At 42.9% G+C, this 17,202-nt stretch overlaps 1 protein-coding gene across 1 annotated transcript; it reads right to left on the bottom strand.

Moving 5' to 3' along the window:
* Positions 1–3,562: 3,562 nt before the first annotated feature.
* LOC132782375 (surfactant protein C-like) lies at positions 3,563–13,652 on the bottom strand. The gene is made up of 5 exons (XM_060787131.2): positions 13,548–13,652; positions 11,143–11,499; positions 9,065–9,202; positions 6,810–6,911; positions 3,563–3,661 (listed from the first exon to the last, which is right to left on the bottom strand). The coding sequence occupies exons 1-5, from the start codon at positions 13,620–13,622 to the stop codon at positions 3,563–3,565; spliced, it is 771 nt and encodes a 256-aa protein (XP_060643114.2). The 5' UTR covers positions 13,623–13,652.
* Between the last annotated feature and the right edge of the window lie 3,550 nt (positions 13,653–17,202).

Genomic DNA, 17,202 nt, shown 5'->3' with positions numbered 1-17,202 from the left:
AATGGATGGATGGATGGATGCATGGATGCATGGAAAGACGGAAGGAAGGAAGAAAGGAAGGAAGGAAGGAAGGAAGGAAGGAAGGATGGAAGGAAGAATGGAAGGAAGGAAGGATGGAAGAGAAGAAGGGAGGAAGGAAGGAAGGAAGGAAGGAAGGAAGGAAGGAAGGATGAAAATAAGGACAAAAGGAAGGAAGGGGGGAAGGAAGGAAGGAAGGAAGGAAGGAAGGAAGGAAGGAAGGAAGGTCTCCACTATTCATGGCGTGCATTGAAAGCAAAAGCCAAAAACATACATACATACAGTAAACACATACTGTATGTATGCATGCATGTACAGTGGGCTCTTGGGTTCTCCAGGGATTTGGTTCTAAGTCCCATAAAGATACCAAAATCCATGGATGTTCAGCTCCCATTGTATGCAATGGCATAGTGGCTCAATGCTATATGTAATCCCTGGAGTTGTAGTTTGGTGACGTCCTAGCACTCTTGGGCACCGAAGGCTGCAGAACTTTGCAAAACTATAACTTCCAGGATTCCATAGCATTGAGGCTTGGTTAAAGTGGTGTTAAACCACATTCATTCTGCAGTGTAGATGCACCGTAAGTGAGATTTGCAACCCACTTGCGAAGCAAAGGATGACGGAGACAGGGCTTCTGGTCTGTTATCAACGAGAGAAACCATGGAGATGGATCTTCTGCCATGAACCTGCAAAGTAGAAAAGGAGGGGTTTGATTGTGTCTCCTTGCATTGAAAGGGTTGGACTGGATGGCCTTTGGGGGTCTCTTCCAACTAGGATTCTATGGGCAGCAGAGCTAGATTTCACTGTCTACGTATCTCCCATTGAATGTTGGGAGAACCCAATTGCTATATTTAATGGAGGAGAAATGCCCACTATTGTCAACACGGAGTTGTTTAGGCCAATGACAACAGATTATTATAATTTCTTATTGTACGCCAGCAAAACGTAACAGCTTTTGCATAAGCTGAGAATTCAGGTGGTTCCTTGGCATAAATATATTTATGATGGGTCTACCAGAAATCCTCATTGTGCTAATAATGGTAATAAAAATTAATAATAACAATACTACTACTACTACTACTACTACTACTAATAATAATAATAATAATAAATTAATGATAATAATAATAATTAATAATTAATAATAATAATTAATAAAACTGTATCAAAATTTGAAATATTAAATAATAATAATAATAATAATAATAAGAAGAAGAAGAAGAAGAAGAACACTATGTAACAAAATATGAAAAAAATGCAGTTCCTGCTTTGAAAGCATTATTTCCTGTTTAATTGTGCAGTCCTTATTTTGAAAGTAGTTATTCTACTTCAGAAACCTTTTGTGGCATAAACCGTTGAATTGGTTAAGACTCAATTTGATAATCATTGACAAACAATAGCAAAATATTATCAGGGTGTCTTGCAAAAAACAAAGTTTTTGAAGTTTGATAAACTTTCCCCATGTTTTTATGATACAACCAATTAGGAAATGACTTTATGATACAACCATTAGGAAGGCCTGGGCTTTAGCACAGGTGGTAAATCTGGTAAAATACCTCCCTCACTTTTTAGTGGTACCTAAATAACCAATAAGATCTACCAATCGAAAGGTTGCCAGTTCGAAGCCCTGGGGTGGGGTGAGCACTCAACTATCAGCCCAAATCACTGTTTACCTAAGCAGTTCGAAAACGGCTTGAGCTGTAAGTAGAGAAATTAGGTATCGCTAAAAGTGGGGGAGGTATTTTATGACACCATAAAAGAAAAAGATCAGAAAATGCCAAATGGAAGGAGGAAGTCTTGATGGCTTTTTGTCATAGAGGATGGAGACAGTACCCCCTTGTGGCTGGATTCAAACACAACTTCCAAGGTGCCAAAAAGCTGGACGTCGACATAACATACCTCTGTCTGTTCTGTCCTTGGGTGTCCAAATGGCATTGAATGTTTGCCGTGTATGTGTACTGTGATCTGCCTCGAGTCCCCATGGGGAGATATTAATATTAACAACAACAACAATTTCTCTAATTGCAGCTAAGGCTGTTTTCGAATTGCTTAAGATCAACAGTAAGCGGGGCTGACAGTCTGCAGCTCACGCCGATCAAGGGCTTCGAACTGACAACCTTTCAGTTGATAGATCTTATAATTGCTGGTGACTTACCAGCTGTGTGGAATATAAATGTAAATAAAGTGTTGTTGTTGTTGTTGTTTTTGTTGTTGTTGTTGTTGTTGTTATTATTATTATTATTATTATTATTATTATTAGAAACACAACAAGTTGAGTCCACAGCAAACAAGATCACTCTGCTGGCTGTTGTACTGGATCACACGTCAGACACTTCCCAAGTGTCTAGGACTGTGTTGTATCAGCGAATAATGTGTGCAGATCCCAGTAAGGTGGCCTTTTGCAGCTGGCAGATGGTAATCTTGTCAGCGCCAATTGTGTTTAAGTGCAGGCCAAGGTCTTTAGGCACTGCACCCTGTGTGCCGATCACCACTGGGACCACCTTTACTGGCTTGTGCCAGAGTCTTTGCACAAGACTTATTATTATTATTATTATTATTATTATTATTATTGACACAAAAGCACAGTATGTCACAGCAAACGAGATCTATATGCTGGATTTCTAATTATTATTATTATTATTGACACAAAAGCACAGTATGTCACAGCAAACGAGATCTATATGCTAGATTTCGTATCACAAGTCGAACACTTCCCAAGCGTCTAGGACTGTGTGATGTATTTTCAAATGATGCGCGCAGATCCAAGGTGGCCTTTTGCAGTTGACAGATTGTGATTTTGTCGATGTTTATTGTTTCCAAATGCCAGCTGAGATCTTTTGGCACGGCACCCAGTGCGCCAATGACCACTGGGACCACCTGTACTGGTTTATGCCAGAGCCTTTGCAGTTCGATTTTGAGGTCTTGATAACGTCAGATCTTTTCCTGTTGTTTTTCCTCAATGCGGCTGTCACCCGGTATGGCGACATCAATAATCCAAACTTATTATTATTATTATTATTATTATTATTATTATTATTATTATTTATAAACTAGGAACAAAATAGTGTTACATAATGTAACTAATTATTAGTAACAACAACAACAATAATAAATAAATGTTTGCAGTTTAATACTCTCATCTCATTTTTTTGATAGAACTAATGACAGTAATAACCCAGAAACAAAATCATGTTATATGGTGTCATTATTTAAATAATGATTATAATGATGATAATAATAATGATTTATTTATTACCTGACTCTCCTTTCCGCTTGAGGTGGAGTACCATACTAAAATTATATTGAAACATAATTAATATGTCGGTTTTGTCTCACCCTAAACTGTCCTTCCTTCTCTTGGAAAGGACTTTCGGTCCGTAAAGTTTGAGATTCTTTGATCCAGATCAGGATCCAGATCCAGATGTAGTCCAGTCAATGGAAGGGCTGCATGGCACCTCCGCCCTCCAAGACCTGGACCAAAACCATGGGCCATGTGATCCCAATTCTTGCAATAAATCCCACTTTAATGCCATTGTTTACCTGCTTAAGCCCAGAAAACGGGGACGTGGCTGCAGAGGATGTTCAGCGTGGTCCCCAAGTTGGATCGATCCACCAAAGAGGTCAGGTTCATGCTTTCCTCCTTCTGTGGATGAAACGGAAGACAAGAGTGATGGGATGAATCTTATGGAGTGGGGCTGAGAGTTGTGCAAATCCCAGCATTTCTTACCAGTGGATGATGGGAGTCATGGTCCAATAACACACAGCCAACCCATTATAATACAATCTCTCCATCAGACCTAGAGCAGAACTTTCCAAACTTTGGGGACAAGCTTTTGAGCCTCTTTTCGTGACATGGTCATTCAGTTTCATTGGAAAACCGGTGGTCAAATCATCACCTTATAAAAGCTTCATACAATACCCCAGAAGACAGGAGCAGAATTCAAAATGTCTAGATCCAGGGAAGTCATGCCACCCATGCTCTATTCTATTCTGCCTTGGTCAGACCTCATCTGGAATATGTGTCCAATTCTGGGCACCACAACTGAAGGTGTTGACCCTAAGCTGGAATGTGTCCAGAGGAGGGCAACTCAAAGGATCAAAGGTCTGTATAACAAGCCCTATGAAGAGCGGCTAAAAGAGCTGGACATGTTTAACTTGCAGAAGTGAAGGCTGAAGGGAGACAAGGGATCAAGGTGTGAGGAAAAGTCATAAGGAGTAGGAGAAGGCCTGTTTTCTGCTGCCCTGGAGACTAGAACACAGAACAATGGCTTCAAACAACAGAAAAGAAGATTCCACCTCAACATGAGGAAGAACTTTCTGACTGTGAGAGCTGTTCAGCAGTAGAACTCTCTGCCCCAGAGTGTGGTGAAGGCTCCTTCTTTGGAGGCTTTGAAGCAGAGGCTGGCCATCTGTTGGGGTGTTTTAAATGCGATTTTCCTGCTTCTTGACAGAATGGGATTGGACTGGATGATGGCCCACTAGGTCTCTTCCAACTCTAGGATTCTATAATTCTATATCTCTATCTGTCTATCTCTATATTATCTCTATCTCTCTATTATCTTTCTATTATCTCTATTTCTCTATCGCTCGATCTCTCTATTATCTCCATTTCCCCTTCTCTCTCTCTATCTCTTTCTCTGTCTACCTATCTCTCTCGATCTCTCTATTATCTCTATCTCTATATCTCTGTTTATCTCTCTCTCTGTATCTACCTATCTCTCTCTATTTCTCTATTATCTCCCTCATCTATCTATCTATCTATCTATCTATCTATCTATCTATCTATCTATCAATCTATCTATCTCTATGTCTCTATCTCTGTGTCTCTCGCTACCTATCTCTCTCCATCTCTATTATCTCTCTCTCTACCTATCTCTCTCTCTATCTACCTATATCTCTGATCTCTCTCTTATCTCTATCTCTATTCTCTTTCTCTCTCTCTATCTCTCTATGATCTCTCTCTCTCTCTGTCTACTCATCTCAATCTCTATTCTCTCTCTACCTATTTCTCTCTCTCTTTCTCTCTATGATCTCTCTCTCTCTGTCTACTCATCTCAATCTCTATTCTCTCTCTCTCTCTACCTATCTCTCTCTCTCTCTCTCTCTTTCTCTCTATGATCTCTCTGTCTGTCTACTCATCTCAATCTCTATTCTCTCTCTACCTATTTCTCTCTCTTTCTCTCTATGATCTCTCTCTCTCTCTCTCTCTCTCTCTGTGTGTGTGTGTTTACATCTCTCTCTCTTCATTAGAAAATTATCCATTTTAGTGGTAACAACTGTGTGAAGAACCCTTATCATTAGCAGCCAGAATGTGGGCCTAGCGAAGCCTGTCGGCATGAACAGTTAGAATCTGGGCCTAGCAAAGCCCTGGCAGCCATCTTAGGATAGGGAAACAGGGAGATGCCATCTTAAGCCAGGTTTTCTTAGAGGGGGCGTGTCCTAGTCCAGTAAGCAAAGAGTAGATGGCCAGGATTGGTTAGGGAATAGGGGCGGAGCCTAATATTCAAATAGAGGGAAAAGTGTACTTTTTGAATTTGAGGCTTGAGTTTTGGCAGTTGGGATTTGTCAGTTGGGAGTTAGGTAGTCGGTTGGTGTTCACAGTTGGATAGTGCTAGATAGGAGAACTGGGTTAATCTTTGGTAGTATTCAAGGGGAATTAGAGGAATTAGCCAGAAATACTGACAGTGGGAACAGGACCTTGCTTATGGTCTGTTTCTTTTAATTCCTGAGGAAGGCTAGGCCAAGGTTGTTTGGCTAGATTCCAAAAAGTGGGAATTTGGTTTGGAATTATCATCAGAGATTAATTTCCTGAGATAATCTCCTGTTTTGTTAATTCCACATTTGAACCCAGTACCCATCTAAGAATTGTACATCAAACGTAACAACAAGCTTTAGTGCCATTAACTTACAGAAACCATTACGCATTTGTACCAGAAGAGTTTAAGCCTGTTAAATAAATGTTTTATTATAGTCAATGTATTACAACAGCCTGTGTGTGAACGTCATTGGTATTTAAACCCTCTGAGGACAATAAATACCATAGTAACACAGAAGGGTGTTACTAAGTATCCTCTCCACACATATAACTAAGCCTGAATACTAAGCAATAAGGTGGCAGCATACCCCAGTTGAAGAAACAGTTACAAAACCTCTTAATTCAGACGTCATTCAAATATAGCTATACACAGTTATATCTTTCTCTGTTTTATCAATTCCCCCTGTGATATTCCTTATAAAAGGTTGGTAGCCTGTGGGATTCACATTTTCAGAATTCCCTGTTCCCTCTCCCTGCTAAAAGAAGACCCTTGGTGTGATCCTTCCTGGGATACCCCTTATAAACTGCAACTCAATTAACAAGTGGTTCAGTTCCTACACTTGAACAGTGGATGGCTTTGACTGTGTTTTTCTGCCTGGCTGTTGAAGGTTGGACTAGATGCCCTTTAGGGATACCTTCAAACTCTAAATTAAGTATGGATTGCCTGGGAGTCCAGTGGATTTTTTTTCTCTGGAGGTGAGGCTGGCTGGCCATCTGTCAGGAGGGCTTTGACTGTGGCTTCCTGCCTAGCTGATGGAGGTTGTACAGCTTCTTTCCAAGCAAGAAAAAAAACCCCAGAGTGGATTCACTTCATTGTCCACTTGAGTGGCATTTACTTGTTGCAACTCAATCAACAAATTGCGCCAATTATAAAAAATTATAACAAGACCTGGACTCGAACAACACCAGCTTTTGTTTGGAAAGCATGACCTAGAGATTTCCCCAAAGTTGACTCCATAAGGGATGGTGCTCTTACCTGGAATCCTTTGTAAGCAGCATCCAGACCTTGAACGTTCTCCTTATCCATCTTTGTGAGGAAGCAAGCTGCTCCATGCCAAGGTTTATAACCAATGAGGAGCTGCGTATAGAGAAAGAGCATGAGCTTGCATTTAATGTACTGCGGGCTGAAATAGCAAGGAGAAGGTTTGAGGAAAAGAGACAAAGAGAGTTCCTGAGGTCTGTAAAAGCACAGTTTATTCTTGGTTGGCACCAACCGGATATGGACCCTGCTGGTAGTCCAGAAAAATAGGGTACAGAACAAAGAAATGCCTTGGTTTATATACCCTCTAAAATAATATGCATGCATCATACAGGCATCACGATGTGCATCACAAAATTCTACTTTTACATTGACTTCAATGGCATGTTTTAACTTCAACACCTGTCAATCTTCATTTAAGCATCTTTATCTAAGGAGCTGCTATTCATGAGGACCATTGCTCCAGAGTGTCTACTAGGCCACTGATAGCAAGAGCTTCCATCCATCTTGAGATAAGTTCTTCCTGAAGCCTCTTGATGGCCAGCTCATTAATCTTACGATAAGCTTCACCTGGTACCAAAATGGAAAGAGTCTCTTGAAATTTGCCAGAGTCCTCTTGACATTCCTTTCCTAGACCCTGGCCTCTCTTGAGGCATCTAATTTTGCTGCTTTTAAGAAGCCAAGTGAAGTGAAGTTCATGCACACATCTTTGTGATTTCATATATTTTCTAACTCCTGTTTCTAATATGGTTACATCCAATATATATTTTCCAATATGTGTATTATGTATTTTCATCTTGCCTTCATCAGGGCCATACTTTCGACATAACTCATCCTGCACCTTCTCACACTACCGAGCATGAAAGCCAAGTGTTTGATAACCTGTTGCAAAGTCTTGATGGTTTCCCTGAAAACCTGCATAGAGAGCTCTTGGGATGTATAGTTCAACCCCAGCAGCAGGAGAATATGTTCTCCTTGTGAGTTTGCATTGAGCAAACCCAGTATGATGCAAAATAATATGTCTGTGAGAAGTAACGAGACTTGTTGCAAAATAATTCGGAGATGGTACGTGGCTCCAATGATGTACCATCATTGGAGCCATGTAAAGCTCTAAACCAGTGTTTCTCAACCTCCCTAATGTCGCGACTTCTTAATACAGTTCCTCATGTTGAGGTGAACCCCAACCATAACATTATTTTGTTGCTGCTTCGTAACTGTAATTTTGCTCCTGTTATGAATTGTCATGTAAATATCTGATATGCAGGATGTATTCTCATTCACTGGACCAATTTGGCACAAATATGTAATATGCCCAAATTTGAATACTGGTTGGGGGGGGGGGTTACTTAGTTATTATTTATTTATTAGGAGCACTTCTATCCTGTCCTTCTCACCTCCGAAGAGGGACTCAGGATGGCTACCAACAGGCACCATTCAGTGCCAAACAATAAACACAAAACATAATATACATTTAGCATACATTAAAACAATTATAAATAGAATTTTTTATTTAAAAAAAGACATTTGGGAGTTGTAGTTGCTGGGATTTATAATTCACTTACAATCAAAGAGCATTGCAAACTCCACCAACGATAGAATTGAACTAAACTTGGCACACAGAACTCCCATGACCAACAGAAAATACTGGAAGGGTTTGGTGGGAGTTTTGGACTTGTAGTTCACCTACATCCAGAGAGCACTGTGGACTCAAACAATGATGGATCTGGACCAAACTTGGCATGGATACTCAATATAGCCAAATGTGAACACTGATGGAGTTTGAGGAAAATAGACCTTGACATTTGGGAGTTGTAGTTGCTGGGATTTATAGTTCACCTACAGTCAAAGAGAATTTTGAACCCCACCAATTATGGAATTGGGCCAAACTTCCCACACAGAACCCCCATGACCATCAGAAAATGCTGTGTTTTCTGATGGTCTTTGGCAACTCCTTTGACAACCCCTCATGACCCCCCCCCCCCCCCCAATGTTGAGAAATGCTGGTCTAAAAGACCTTGCAAAGCCACAACTCCCAGAGATTCCATTGCAGTGCAAGCAGAGTCTGAACTGCATTCCTATAACAGAGACTTGGATATTTTTGGAAAACCCAGAATGGATTGACCATAGTTTACAATAGTTCAGCTTCAACACCCAAAAGAGGGCCTTTTTAAAAACTCTAGGATCCACAATCCCCAGACATTGCAACCATAAGACTGCTTAGTTGTTATACATTTTTCCACATTGCTTCTCACCTTGCCAAAGTCGTAAATGATTGCTGCGGGACCACGGATTCCATCATCCACTTCGAAAGTGGCCACTTCTTCTGTGTCGGTGGGCAGATTTAGCCACGAGTCATCTCCTCCATGGCCTTCAATAGTCATTTGCAAAACCTAGGAGTGATATCCATAAATCAGGCCCTATGATTCTATGGTTCTATGGTGCAACCTCCATGTTTTTTACCAAGCTGGTGTGGTGTTTCAAGTAAGAGGTGTTCTGACTCCTGATCTATGTCAGGAAAAAAAATACTCAAGGAGCATAAAAGAGAGAGCAGAAGAGAGTTCAAATGGCAGTAGTATCCAAATGATGATGGAGCTTAGCTCTCAAGAGAAATCTTCATAGGGAAAATCCTACAGGGATACCCGGGTAATATTATATACCCTGTTTTGGGGACAAATTGTATATTATATACCGAAACAGGGTATATAATATTACCCGGGCATCCCTGTAGGATTTTCCCTATGAAGATTTCTCTTGAGAGCTAATGTTGTAATAGAGTCTGTAAGTAATGTTGCAAGTAGTAATATGGGTGCAAGAAGGGGGAAAAGGGTTACTCGTGAGCCAGAGTCTGATGAGGAACAACAGAGGAAAAGGATTCGGGATATACTTATGGCATCTATAGATGAGGACTCATTTGAGGGGTTCTCTGGGGATGAAGGGTCAATGAGTGAAGGAGAGGAGGGAGACGCAATGGATGGGAATAGAGGAAGAAAGAGGGTTACTTGGGAGCAGGAATCGGATGAGGAGCGACAAAGGAAGAGAATACGGGATATACTTATGGCACCCACAGATGGGGAAAACGGGGACGACACTGTGGATTGGACTAAGGTAAAGGAAGTGCAAGCTGTTTGTGCAGAACCAACATCTAGTGATACATTTGTGGGGTTCTCTGGAAGTGAAGACTGGCAATTGGGGAATACAGCTGAGTCTTTGGGGGATCTAAGTCTTGACAGGAGATGGAGAAGATGGAGGGATTGGCGTAGGACTTCACGTGAAGAGTTGGGAACAGCTGCAAGGGATGATAATGGGGTTGTGGTCAGTTCATTTTCTTCTGATGATGATGTGTAATAAAAGTGGGTTCAGAAATGGGGAATCTTTGCAGAAGGCAAGGTGTTGATATACGTTCGTGCATTGGGTACTGTCTGGACTTGTCGCTGCCTGTTCCATGTTCGGCTTTGGGTTTGGGATCTGCACGTTGCTGCTCCTGTTCGTGTGTGCTTTCAACTCGGCTTGGATTCTCGTGAATGTGGATTTCCCCCTTCCTTGACCTTGGACCGGCTTGACTACGACGCTGCTTCTGTGGATTTTGGAAATTCGCTACTTCGGATTCTGCTTGCTACGACCCTGGACTTCGTTTGACTACGCTTTCTTCCCTGCGGCTTCTCTGTTTTGTTAACCATTTGCATGCTGTGCTTTTTGTGACTTTGGAGTACTGTGTTTGAATCGGTTCTTTTTTCCGGAGAATCCGGATTATACTTTGGGTTACTCTTTTGAACCAGGACTGGTTTTACCTTTGAGTTTTGGCCAGAGGCACTGAGTTATGTGTCTCCAAGTCTTTTACTTTGCTTTAATAAACTCTGTTTTTGGAACTAATTCTGAGTCTGGCCCTTTAAGGCGTCTGTGTTCCGACAGCTAAGCTCCATTATCATTTGGATACTACTGCCATTTGAACTCTCTTCTGGATTGTGGACTTTATGACTTTATGATTTGAAATTTGTATTGCATATGCTTCCCTAAAACCTGTATATATTGGGATCTTACAACTGTAATGTCTGAGAGCGGATGCTCCTTTATAATTTACTTTATATGATTGTATTACAATTATTATGTTTGAGAGCAGTTGCTCCTTTTCATTTCACTCTATATGAATACATTGACTTACACTGAACTATATAATGAATATCATATATTTTATACTCCTTGAGTATTTTTTCCTGACATAGATCATTTTGTGTATTTTGAAAAGAAATGCCACCACCCCCTTAATTTTGGAATGAGTTTTGAAACATTTTTTTTCATGGATGGTACACAGCCCTAATGCACACAGACTCACCGCCTGGGTGTGGCCCTGGGTGACGAAGAGCCCCATGAGGAGGACGGCCACAATGATGACCACCACCACGACCACCACAATGAGGATGATCAGGAAGCGCTTGATGTTGATGGGGCAGCTGGGCAGCTGGGGCAGGCGGCAGAGGAGCTTGGGCAAGGAGCAGAGCAGCCGGCAGCAGCCGCCACCACAACAGGGGCAGCAGCAGCATCCAGGGCAGGATCCGCATCCAGGGCAGCACCCTCCGAGGCCGGGCAGGGGCAGCGGGAAGCTCTCGCAGCAGCCGCAACAGTCGCAGCAGCCACAACAGCCGCAGCAAGGACAACAGCCAGGTTCGGGAGGCAATGGGGGAAGATGTTCCTGTGGAAGGACGAAAAGGGAGTTGTCGTTTGTGGAAGCACCAGCCCTCTTGGGCAGAGAAGACCCCAGGCCTTGTCATGCTTTAGCTTCCAGCCTCTGTTTCAGTGGTTCTCAACCTTTCGAATGCTGCTTCATAACTGTATTTTTGCTACTGTTGTGAATCATAATGTAAATATCTGATATGCAGGATGTATTTTCATTCACTGGACCAAATTTGGCACAAATTTGAATACTGATGGGGTTGGGGGATTGATTTTGTCATTTGGGAGTTGTAGTTGCTGGGATTTATAGTTCACCTACAAGCAAAAAGCATTCTGAACTCCATCAACAATGGAATTGACCCAGACTTGGCACTCAGAACTCCCATGACCAACTGAAAATACTGGAATTGTTTGGTGGGCATTGACCTTGATTTTTGGAGTTGTAGTTCTCCTACATCCAGAGAGCACTGTGGACTCAAATAATAATGATAGATTGGACCAAACTTGGCATGAACACTCAATATGCCCAAATGTGAACACTGGTGAATCTTGGAGAAAATAGACCTTGACACTTGGGAGCTGTAGGATTTATTACAACACCGCCTGAACTTTGCGAGTGCAACATTTTTCCAAATGAAGCAGAGTGTTTGAGGACTGGGACATCCATGGGGATACCAAGGTGCTTGTCTACCTTGGCAACATTAACACCGAAATACAACACCGCCTGAGCTCTGCGAGTGCAGCATCTTTCTGAATGAAGCAGAGAGTGTTTGAGGACCGGGACATCTGTAGGGATACCAAGGTGCTTGTCTATAAAGCTATTGCCCTCCCAACCCTGCCATATGCCTGCGAAACGTGGACAGTCTACAGACGTCACATGCAACTCCTGGAACGATTCCATCAGCGCTGCCTCCAGAAAATCCTGCAAATCTCTTGGGAAGACAAGCAGACAAACGTCAGCGTGCTGGAAGAAGCAAAGACCACCAGCATTGAAGCAATGGTCCTCCAACATCAACTCCGCTAGACCGGCCACGTTGTCTGGATGCCTGACCACCGTCTCCCAAAGCAGTTGCTCTACTCCGAACTCAAGAACGGAAAATGGAATGTTGGTGGACAGGAAAAGAGATTGAAATATGGCCTCAAAGCCAACCTTAAAAATTCTGGCATAGACACTGAGAACTGGGAAGCCCTGGCCCTTGAGTGCTCCATCTGGAAGTCAGCTGTGACCAGCACTGCTGCAGAATTTGAAGAGGCACGTATGGAGGGTGAAAGAGAGAAACTGCCAAGAGGAAGGCTCATCAAGCCAATCCCGACCGAGACCGCCTTCCACCTGGAAACCAATGCCGTCACTGCGGGAGAAGATGCAGGTCAAGAATAGGGCTCCACAGTCACCTACGGACCCACAAGATTCCTGGAAGACTATCCTACTCGACCAACAAGGGATCGCCTAAGTAAGTAAGTAAGTAACTAAGTAAGTAAGTGTAGGATTTATAGTTCACTTACAATCAAAGAGCATTCTGAACCCCACCAGCGATGGAATTGAACCAAACTCCCATGACCAACAGAAAATACTGGAACTATAAATCCCCACAACTACAACTCCCAAATGACAAAATCAATCCCCACCCGACCCCACCAGTATTAAAAATGGGTGTATCGAATATTTGTGCCAAATGTGGTCCAGTGAATGAAAATACATCCTACATATCAGATATTTACAATACGATTCACAACAAGAGCAAAATGACAGTTATGAACTAGCAATGAAAATAATTTTATGGTTTGAGGTCACGACAACATGAAGAACTGTATTCAGGGGTCGTGGCATTAGGAAGGTTGAGAACCACTGTCCTAAACTGAGGCTGGGAAAGCCCTTGGATCCCAAGTCTTTTCATTGAAGACTGTGCCATAATGAGATCTTTTGCATATGGATACATATGGAGGCAACCCTTGGATGTCACTTCTATTTTGAGACACTTCTATTTTGACTAAATGGAGAACTAATGCTTTTGAATATGGGGAAAATGGAGAAAGGGAAACCTTGTCTGGAGACGGGGAAAGACTCACCAGTGATGGTTCTGGAATCAGCTTCTGCTTCGTGACCGTTTCCATCTCCACCTCCATCTTCTCTCCTTTCTCCATTGTGTTGCCGTCCTTCTGGCCTTGCTACCAACCAGGTCCCTAAATGCAGGTGTTTCATATATATATATAATATATATATATTCCAGAAACGTGACCATGAAACCCCGTGGATGTAGTTTCTCCTTGGCTCATTGCCTTCTGGCAATGCCCTTTAGCTCTCTTGTTCCCTTCTCAAGATGTCCTGACTCTAAGGACACTTGTCCCCATAACAAAAAGCCTTCTTGACCTGAGATTGGCTAATATGGTCACCTGAGAGCACTTAGAGTGGGTCCTTACAAGAGGAACTCCTTGGATGAAGAACATGACCTCCTTGAGCATCAATCTCTTTTTACATAAACCATGAAGCCAGCCAGACATTTTCGTAATTTGGCATTGCACCAGACCCTTTGGAAAAGTCTTAGTTATTCCTTGGAAAAATCCAATGTTAAAGACTAGAGGCTTAATCCATTTGATGCAGGTTTAAGTCAATTTAAAACCAGGTCCCATCTACACTGCTATATAATCATCTTCTTTGAACCTGATTATAGAAGTCTATATTGCCATATAATCAGAAATATAATCCAGTCTTGTTTAAGGGAGCTGGCATGATCTAGCCTTTAGCCAGCTTGGTCAAGGGATAAAAGTGAAATAATAATAATAATAATAATAATAATAATAATAATACCACCCGCTTCATAGGAAAGCTGCTGCAAAACAAGAGCTTTTTTATTGAGTTCCAGAGCCGGAGAAGCAGGTGGCGAAAACAGAATGACCTGCCTCAGGGGAGTGTGCTTGCTCCATCCATGTTTAACCTTTACATAAATGATCAGCCACTACCAGCAAGGACAGAGAGTTTCATCTACACTGACGATCATGCCATCACTGCCCAAATGGTTGAACAGAAGTTCTCCGAAGCTTTAGTGCTCTTATTGCCTATTACAGGGAAAATCAGCTGATTCATAACCCAGCTGAAACACAGACATGTGCTTTTCATCTTAAGAACAGACAAGCAACTTGAGCTCTGAGGATGTGCTGGGAAGGAATCCCACTGAAGAATTGCAGCACACCCAAATACCTGGGAGTCACTCTGTACCGTGTTCTTACTTACAAGAAGCACTGCTTGAATATTAAGGAAAAAGTGGGCGCTAGAAACAATATCATATGAAAGCTGACTGGCACAACCTGGGGATCACAACCAGACAAAGTGAAGACATCTGCCCTTACGCTTTGCTACTCTGCTGCTGAGTATGCATGCCCAGTGTGGAACACATTTCACCATGCTAAAACAGTGGATGTGGCTCTTCATGAGACATGCCATATTAGCACAAGATGTCTGCGCCTCACACCACTGGAAAAATTACAGTTTTTAGCCAGTATTGCACCACCTAACATCTGCTGGGAAGTAGCAGCCAGTAATGAAAAGCCTCCCAAGACTATCTTAGTTCATGGGGAAGATGCGTTCAAACTGGTACCCCGTCTCCCTCAAAATACGACAGTGTCTTATATTAATTTTTAGGAGCCCCTGGTGGTGCAGTTGGTTAAACCGCTGAGCTGCTGAACTTGCTGATTGAAAGGTCGCAGGTTCGAATCTGGGGAGAGGCGTGAGCTCCCGCTGTTAGCCCCAGCTTCTGCCAACTTAGCAGTTCAAAAAGATGCAAATGTGAGTAGATCAATAGGTACTGCTCCGGCGGGAAGGTAATGGTGCTCCATGAAGTCATGTCAGTGGCCACATGACCTTGGAGTGGTCTACGGAAAAGGCTGGCTCTGGCTTAGAAATGGAGATGAGCACCAGAGTCCCAGGGTCAGACATGACTTGACTGAATGTCAGGGGAAAACCTTTACCTTTACTATATTAATTTTTACTCCCAAAGATGTGTTAGGTCTTATTTTGAGGGGATGTTTTATTTTTTCACGAAGCAGGGACAGCATACGGTATGGTGGCAGGCAACAGGCCGCTTGATGCTTTGTCTGCACGTTTACAAGTGATGGCCACAGAAGGGAACGCCGCCCTGAGTTGCCTTCAGGCTGATATGGGCAGGGTAGAAATAACGTAAACAAACATTGAGGTTGGTGGCAGGTGATGGTCTTCATGTCCTGCATGCAGCTGCTCTGCAATGGACGGTGAAGGTAGGGGACAACAGCGGCAGACTAAAAAGAATCACAGCTGCATGCTCTTGTGTTCTGTTGGGTGGGCATGCTTCCAAACAAAAACTTTGCTAGGTCTTACTTTCGGGGGAGGCGTTATATTTTGCAATTCAGCAAAACCTCTGCTAGGTTTTATTTTCAGGGGATGTCTTATTTTCAGGGAAACAGGGTAAGCTGGGCTGGAACCGTTAGGTGCAAAATCCAGCACTTTGATTTGTGCTCAGTAGCAGACTGGCAGCCAGTGGAGCTGACACAACAAGAGCTTGTATGCTCCCTGTGCGTTGCTCTGGGGAGCAATCTAGCTACTGCCCTTTGGATCACTTGAAGCTTCTGAACTGTCTTCAAAAGCATCCCCACGTAAAGCACATTGCAGTAGTCTATTCAGGATGTAACAAGACCTGGGATTCCGGGCTCAGTGGTGAATCCAGGGGAGCATGTGAGGCTGGAGGGAGGCTCATGCCAGCAAGTCCCTTCAAGCAGGCCCGTAGCCAGGGTTTCGTTTCGGGGGGGGGGGGGGGGGGGCTGAATTTTTTTTTCAGGGGGGGTTCCGGGGGGGGGGCTGAGTTTCGGGGGGGTTGAGTTTCGGGGGGGGGGGGTGAGTTTCGGGGGGGGGGGGTGAGTTTCAGGGGGGGCTGAGTCTGAGTGAAAGAGGGTCTAGCCTAGCAAACCTTTTGTATCATTACCCCAATACCCCCATGCATATGGGATATATTGAGTATGGTGATCAGATCATGATATGAATAAACATAACAGTTTAAATAATGCACCAATAAGGCCTTTTTGCGAACCACCATGAAAATTTCGGGGGGGGCTGAAGCCCCCCGAGCCCCCCCCCCCCCCCCCGGCTACATGCCTGCCTTCAAGGCATGGGGGTTATGTGTGGGAAGTTTTGTCCAATTCTATTATTGGTGAGGTTCCGAATCCAGGGGATCGCAAGGGAGTATGAAAGGGGTCGCCAAAGACCATAAAACACAGTATTTTCTGTTGGTCATGGAGGTTCTGTATGGGAAGTTTGGCCCAATTCTATCCTTGGTGGGGTTCAGAATGCTCTTTGATTGTAGGTGAACTATAAATCCTGGCAACTACAACTCCTAAATGTCTAGGTCTGTTTTCCCCCAAACTCCACCAGTGTTCACATTTGGGTATATTCAGTATTTGTGCCAAGTTTGGTCCAGCTCCATCATTGTTTGAATCCACAGTGCTCTCTGGATGTAGGTGAACTACAACTCCAAAACTCAAGGTCAATGCCCACCAAACCCTTCCAGTATTTTATTTTGGTCATGGGAATTTTGTGTGCCAAGACTGGCTCAATTTCATCATTGATTGAGTTCAGAATGCTCTTTGATTGTAGGTGAACTATACATCCCAGCAACTAAAACTCCCAAATGACAAAATCAATCCTCCCCAACCCCACCAGTATTCAAATTTGAGCATATCGGGTATTTGTGCCAAACTT

The sequence above is a fragment of the Anolis sagrei genome, chromosome 7 (genome assembly GCF_037176765.1).
Source record: "Anolis sagrei isolate rAnoSag1 chromosome 7, rAnoSag1.mat, whole genome shotgun sequence".
Lineage (NCBI taxonomy): Eukaryota > Metazoa > Chordata > Lepidosauria > Squamata > Dactyloidae > Anolis > Anolis sagrei.
Note: the sequence above shows the minus strand (reverse complement) of the source record. Positions and strands in the feature narration are given on the sequence as shown.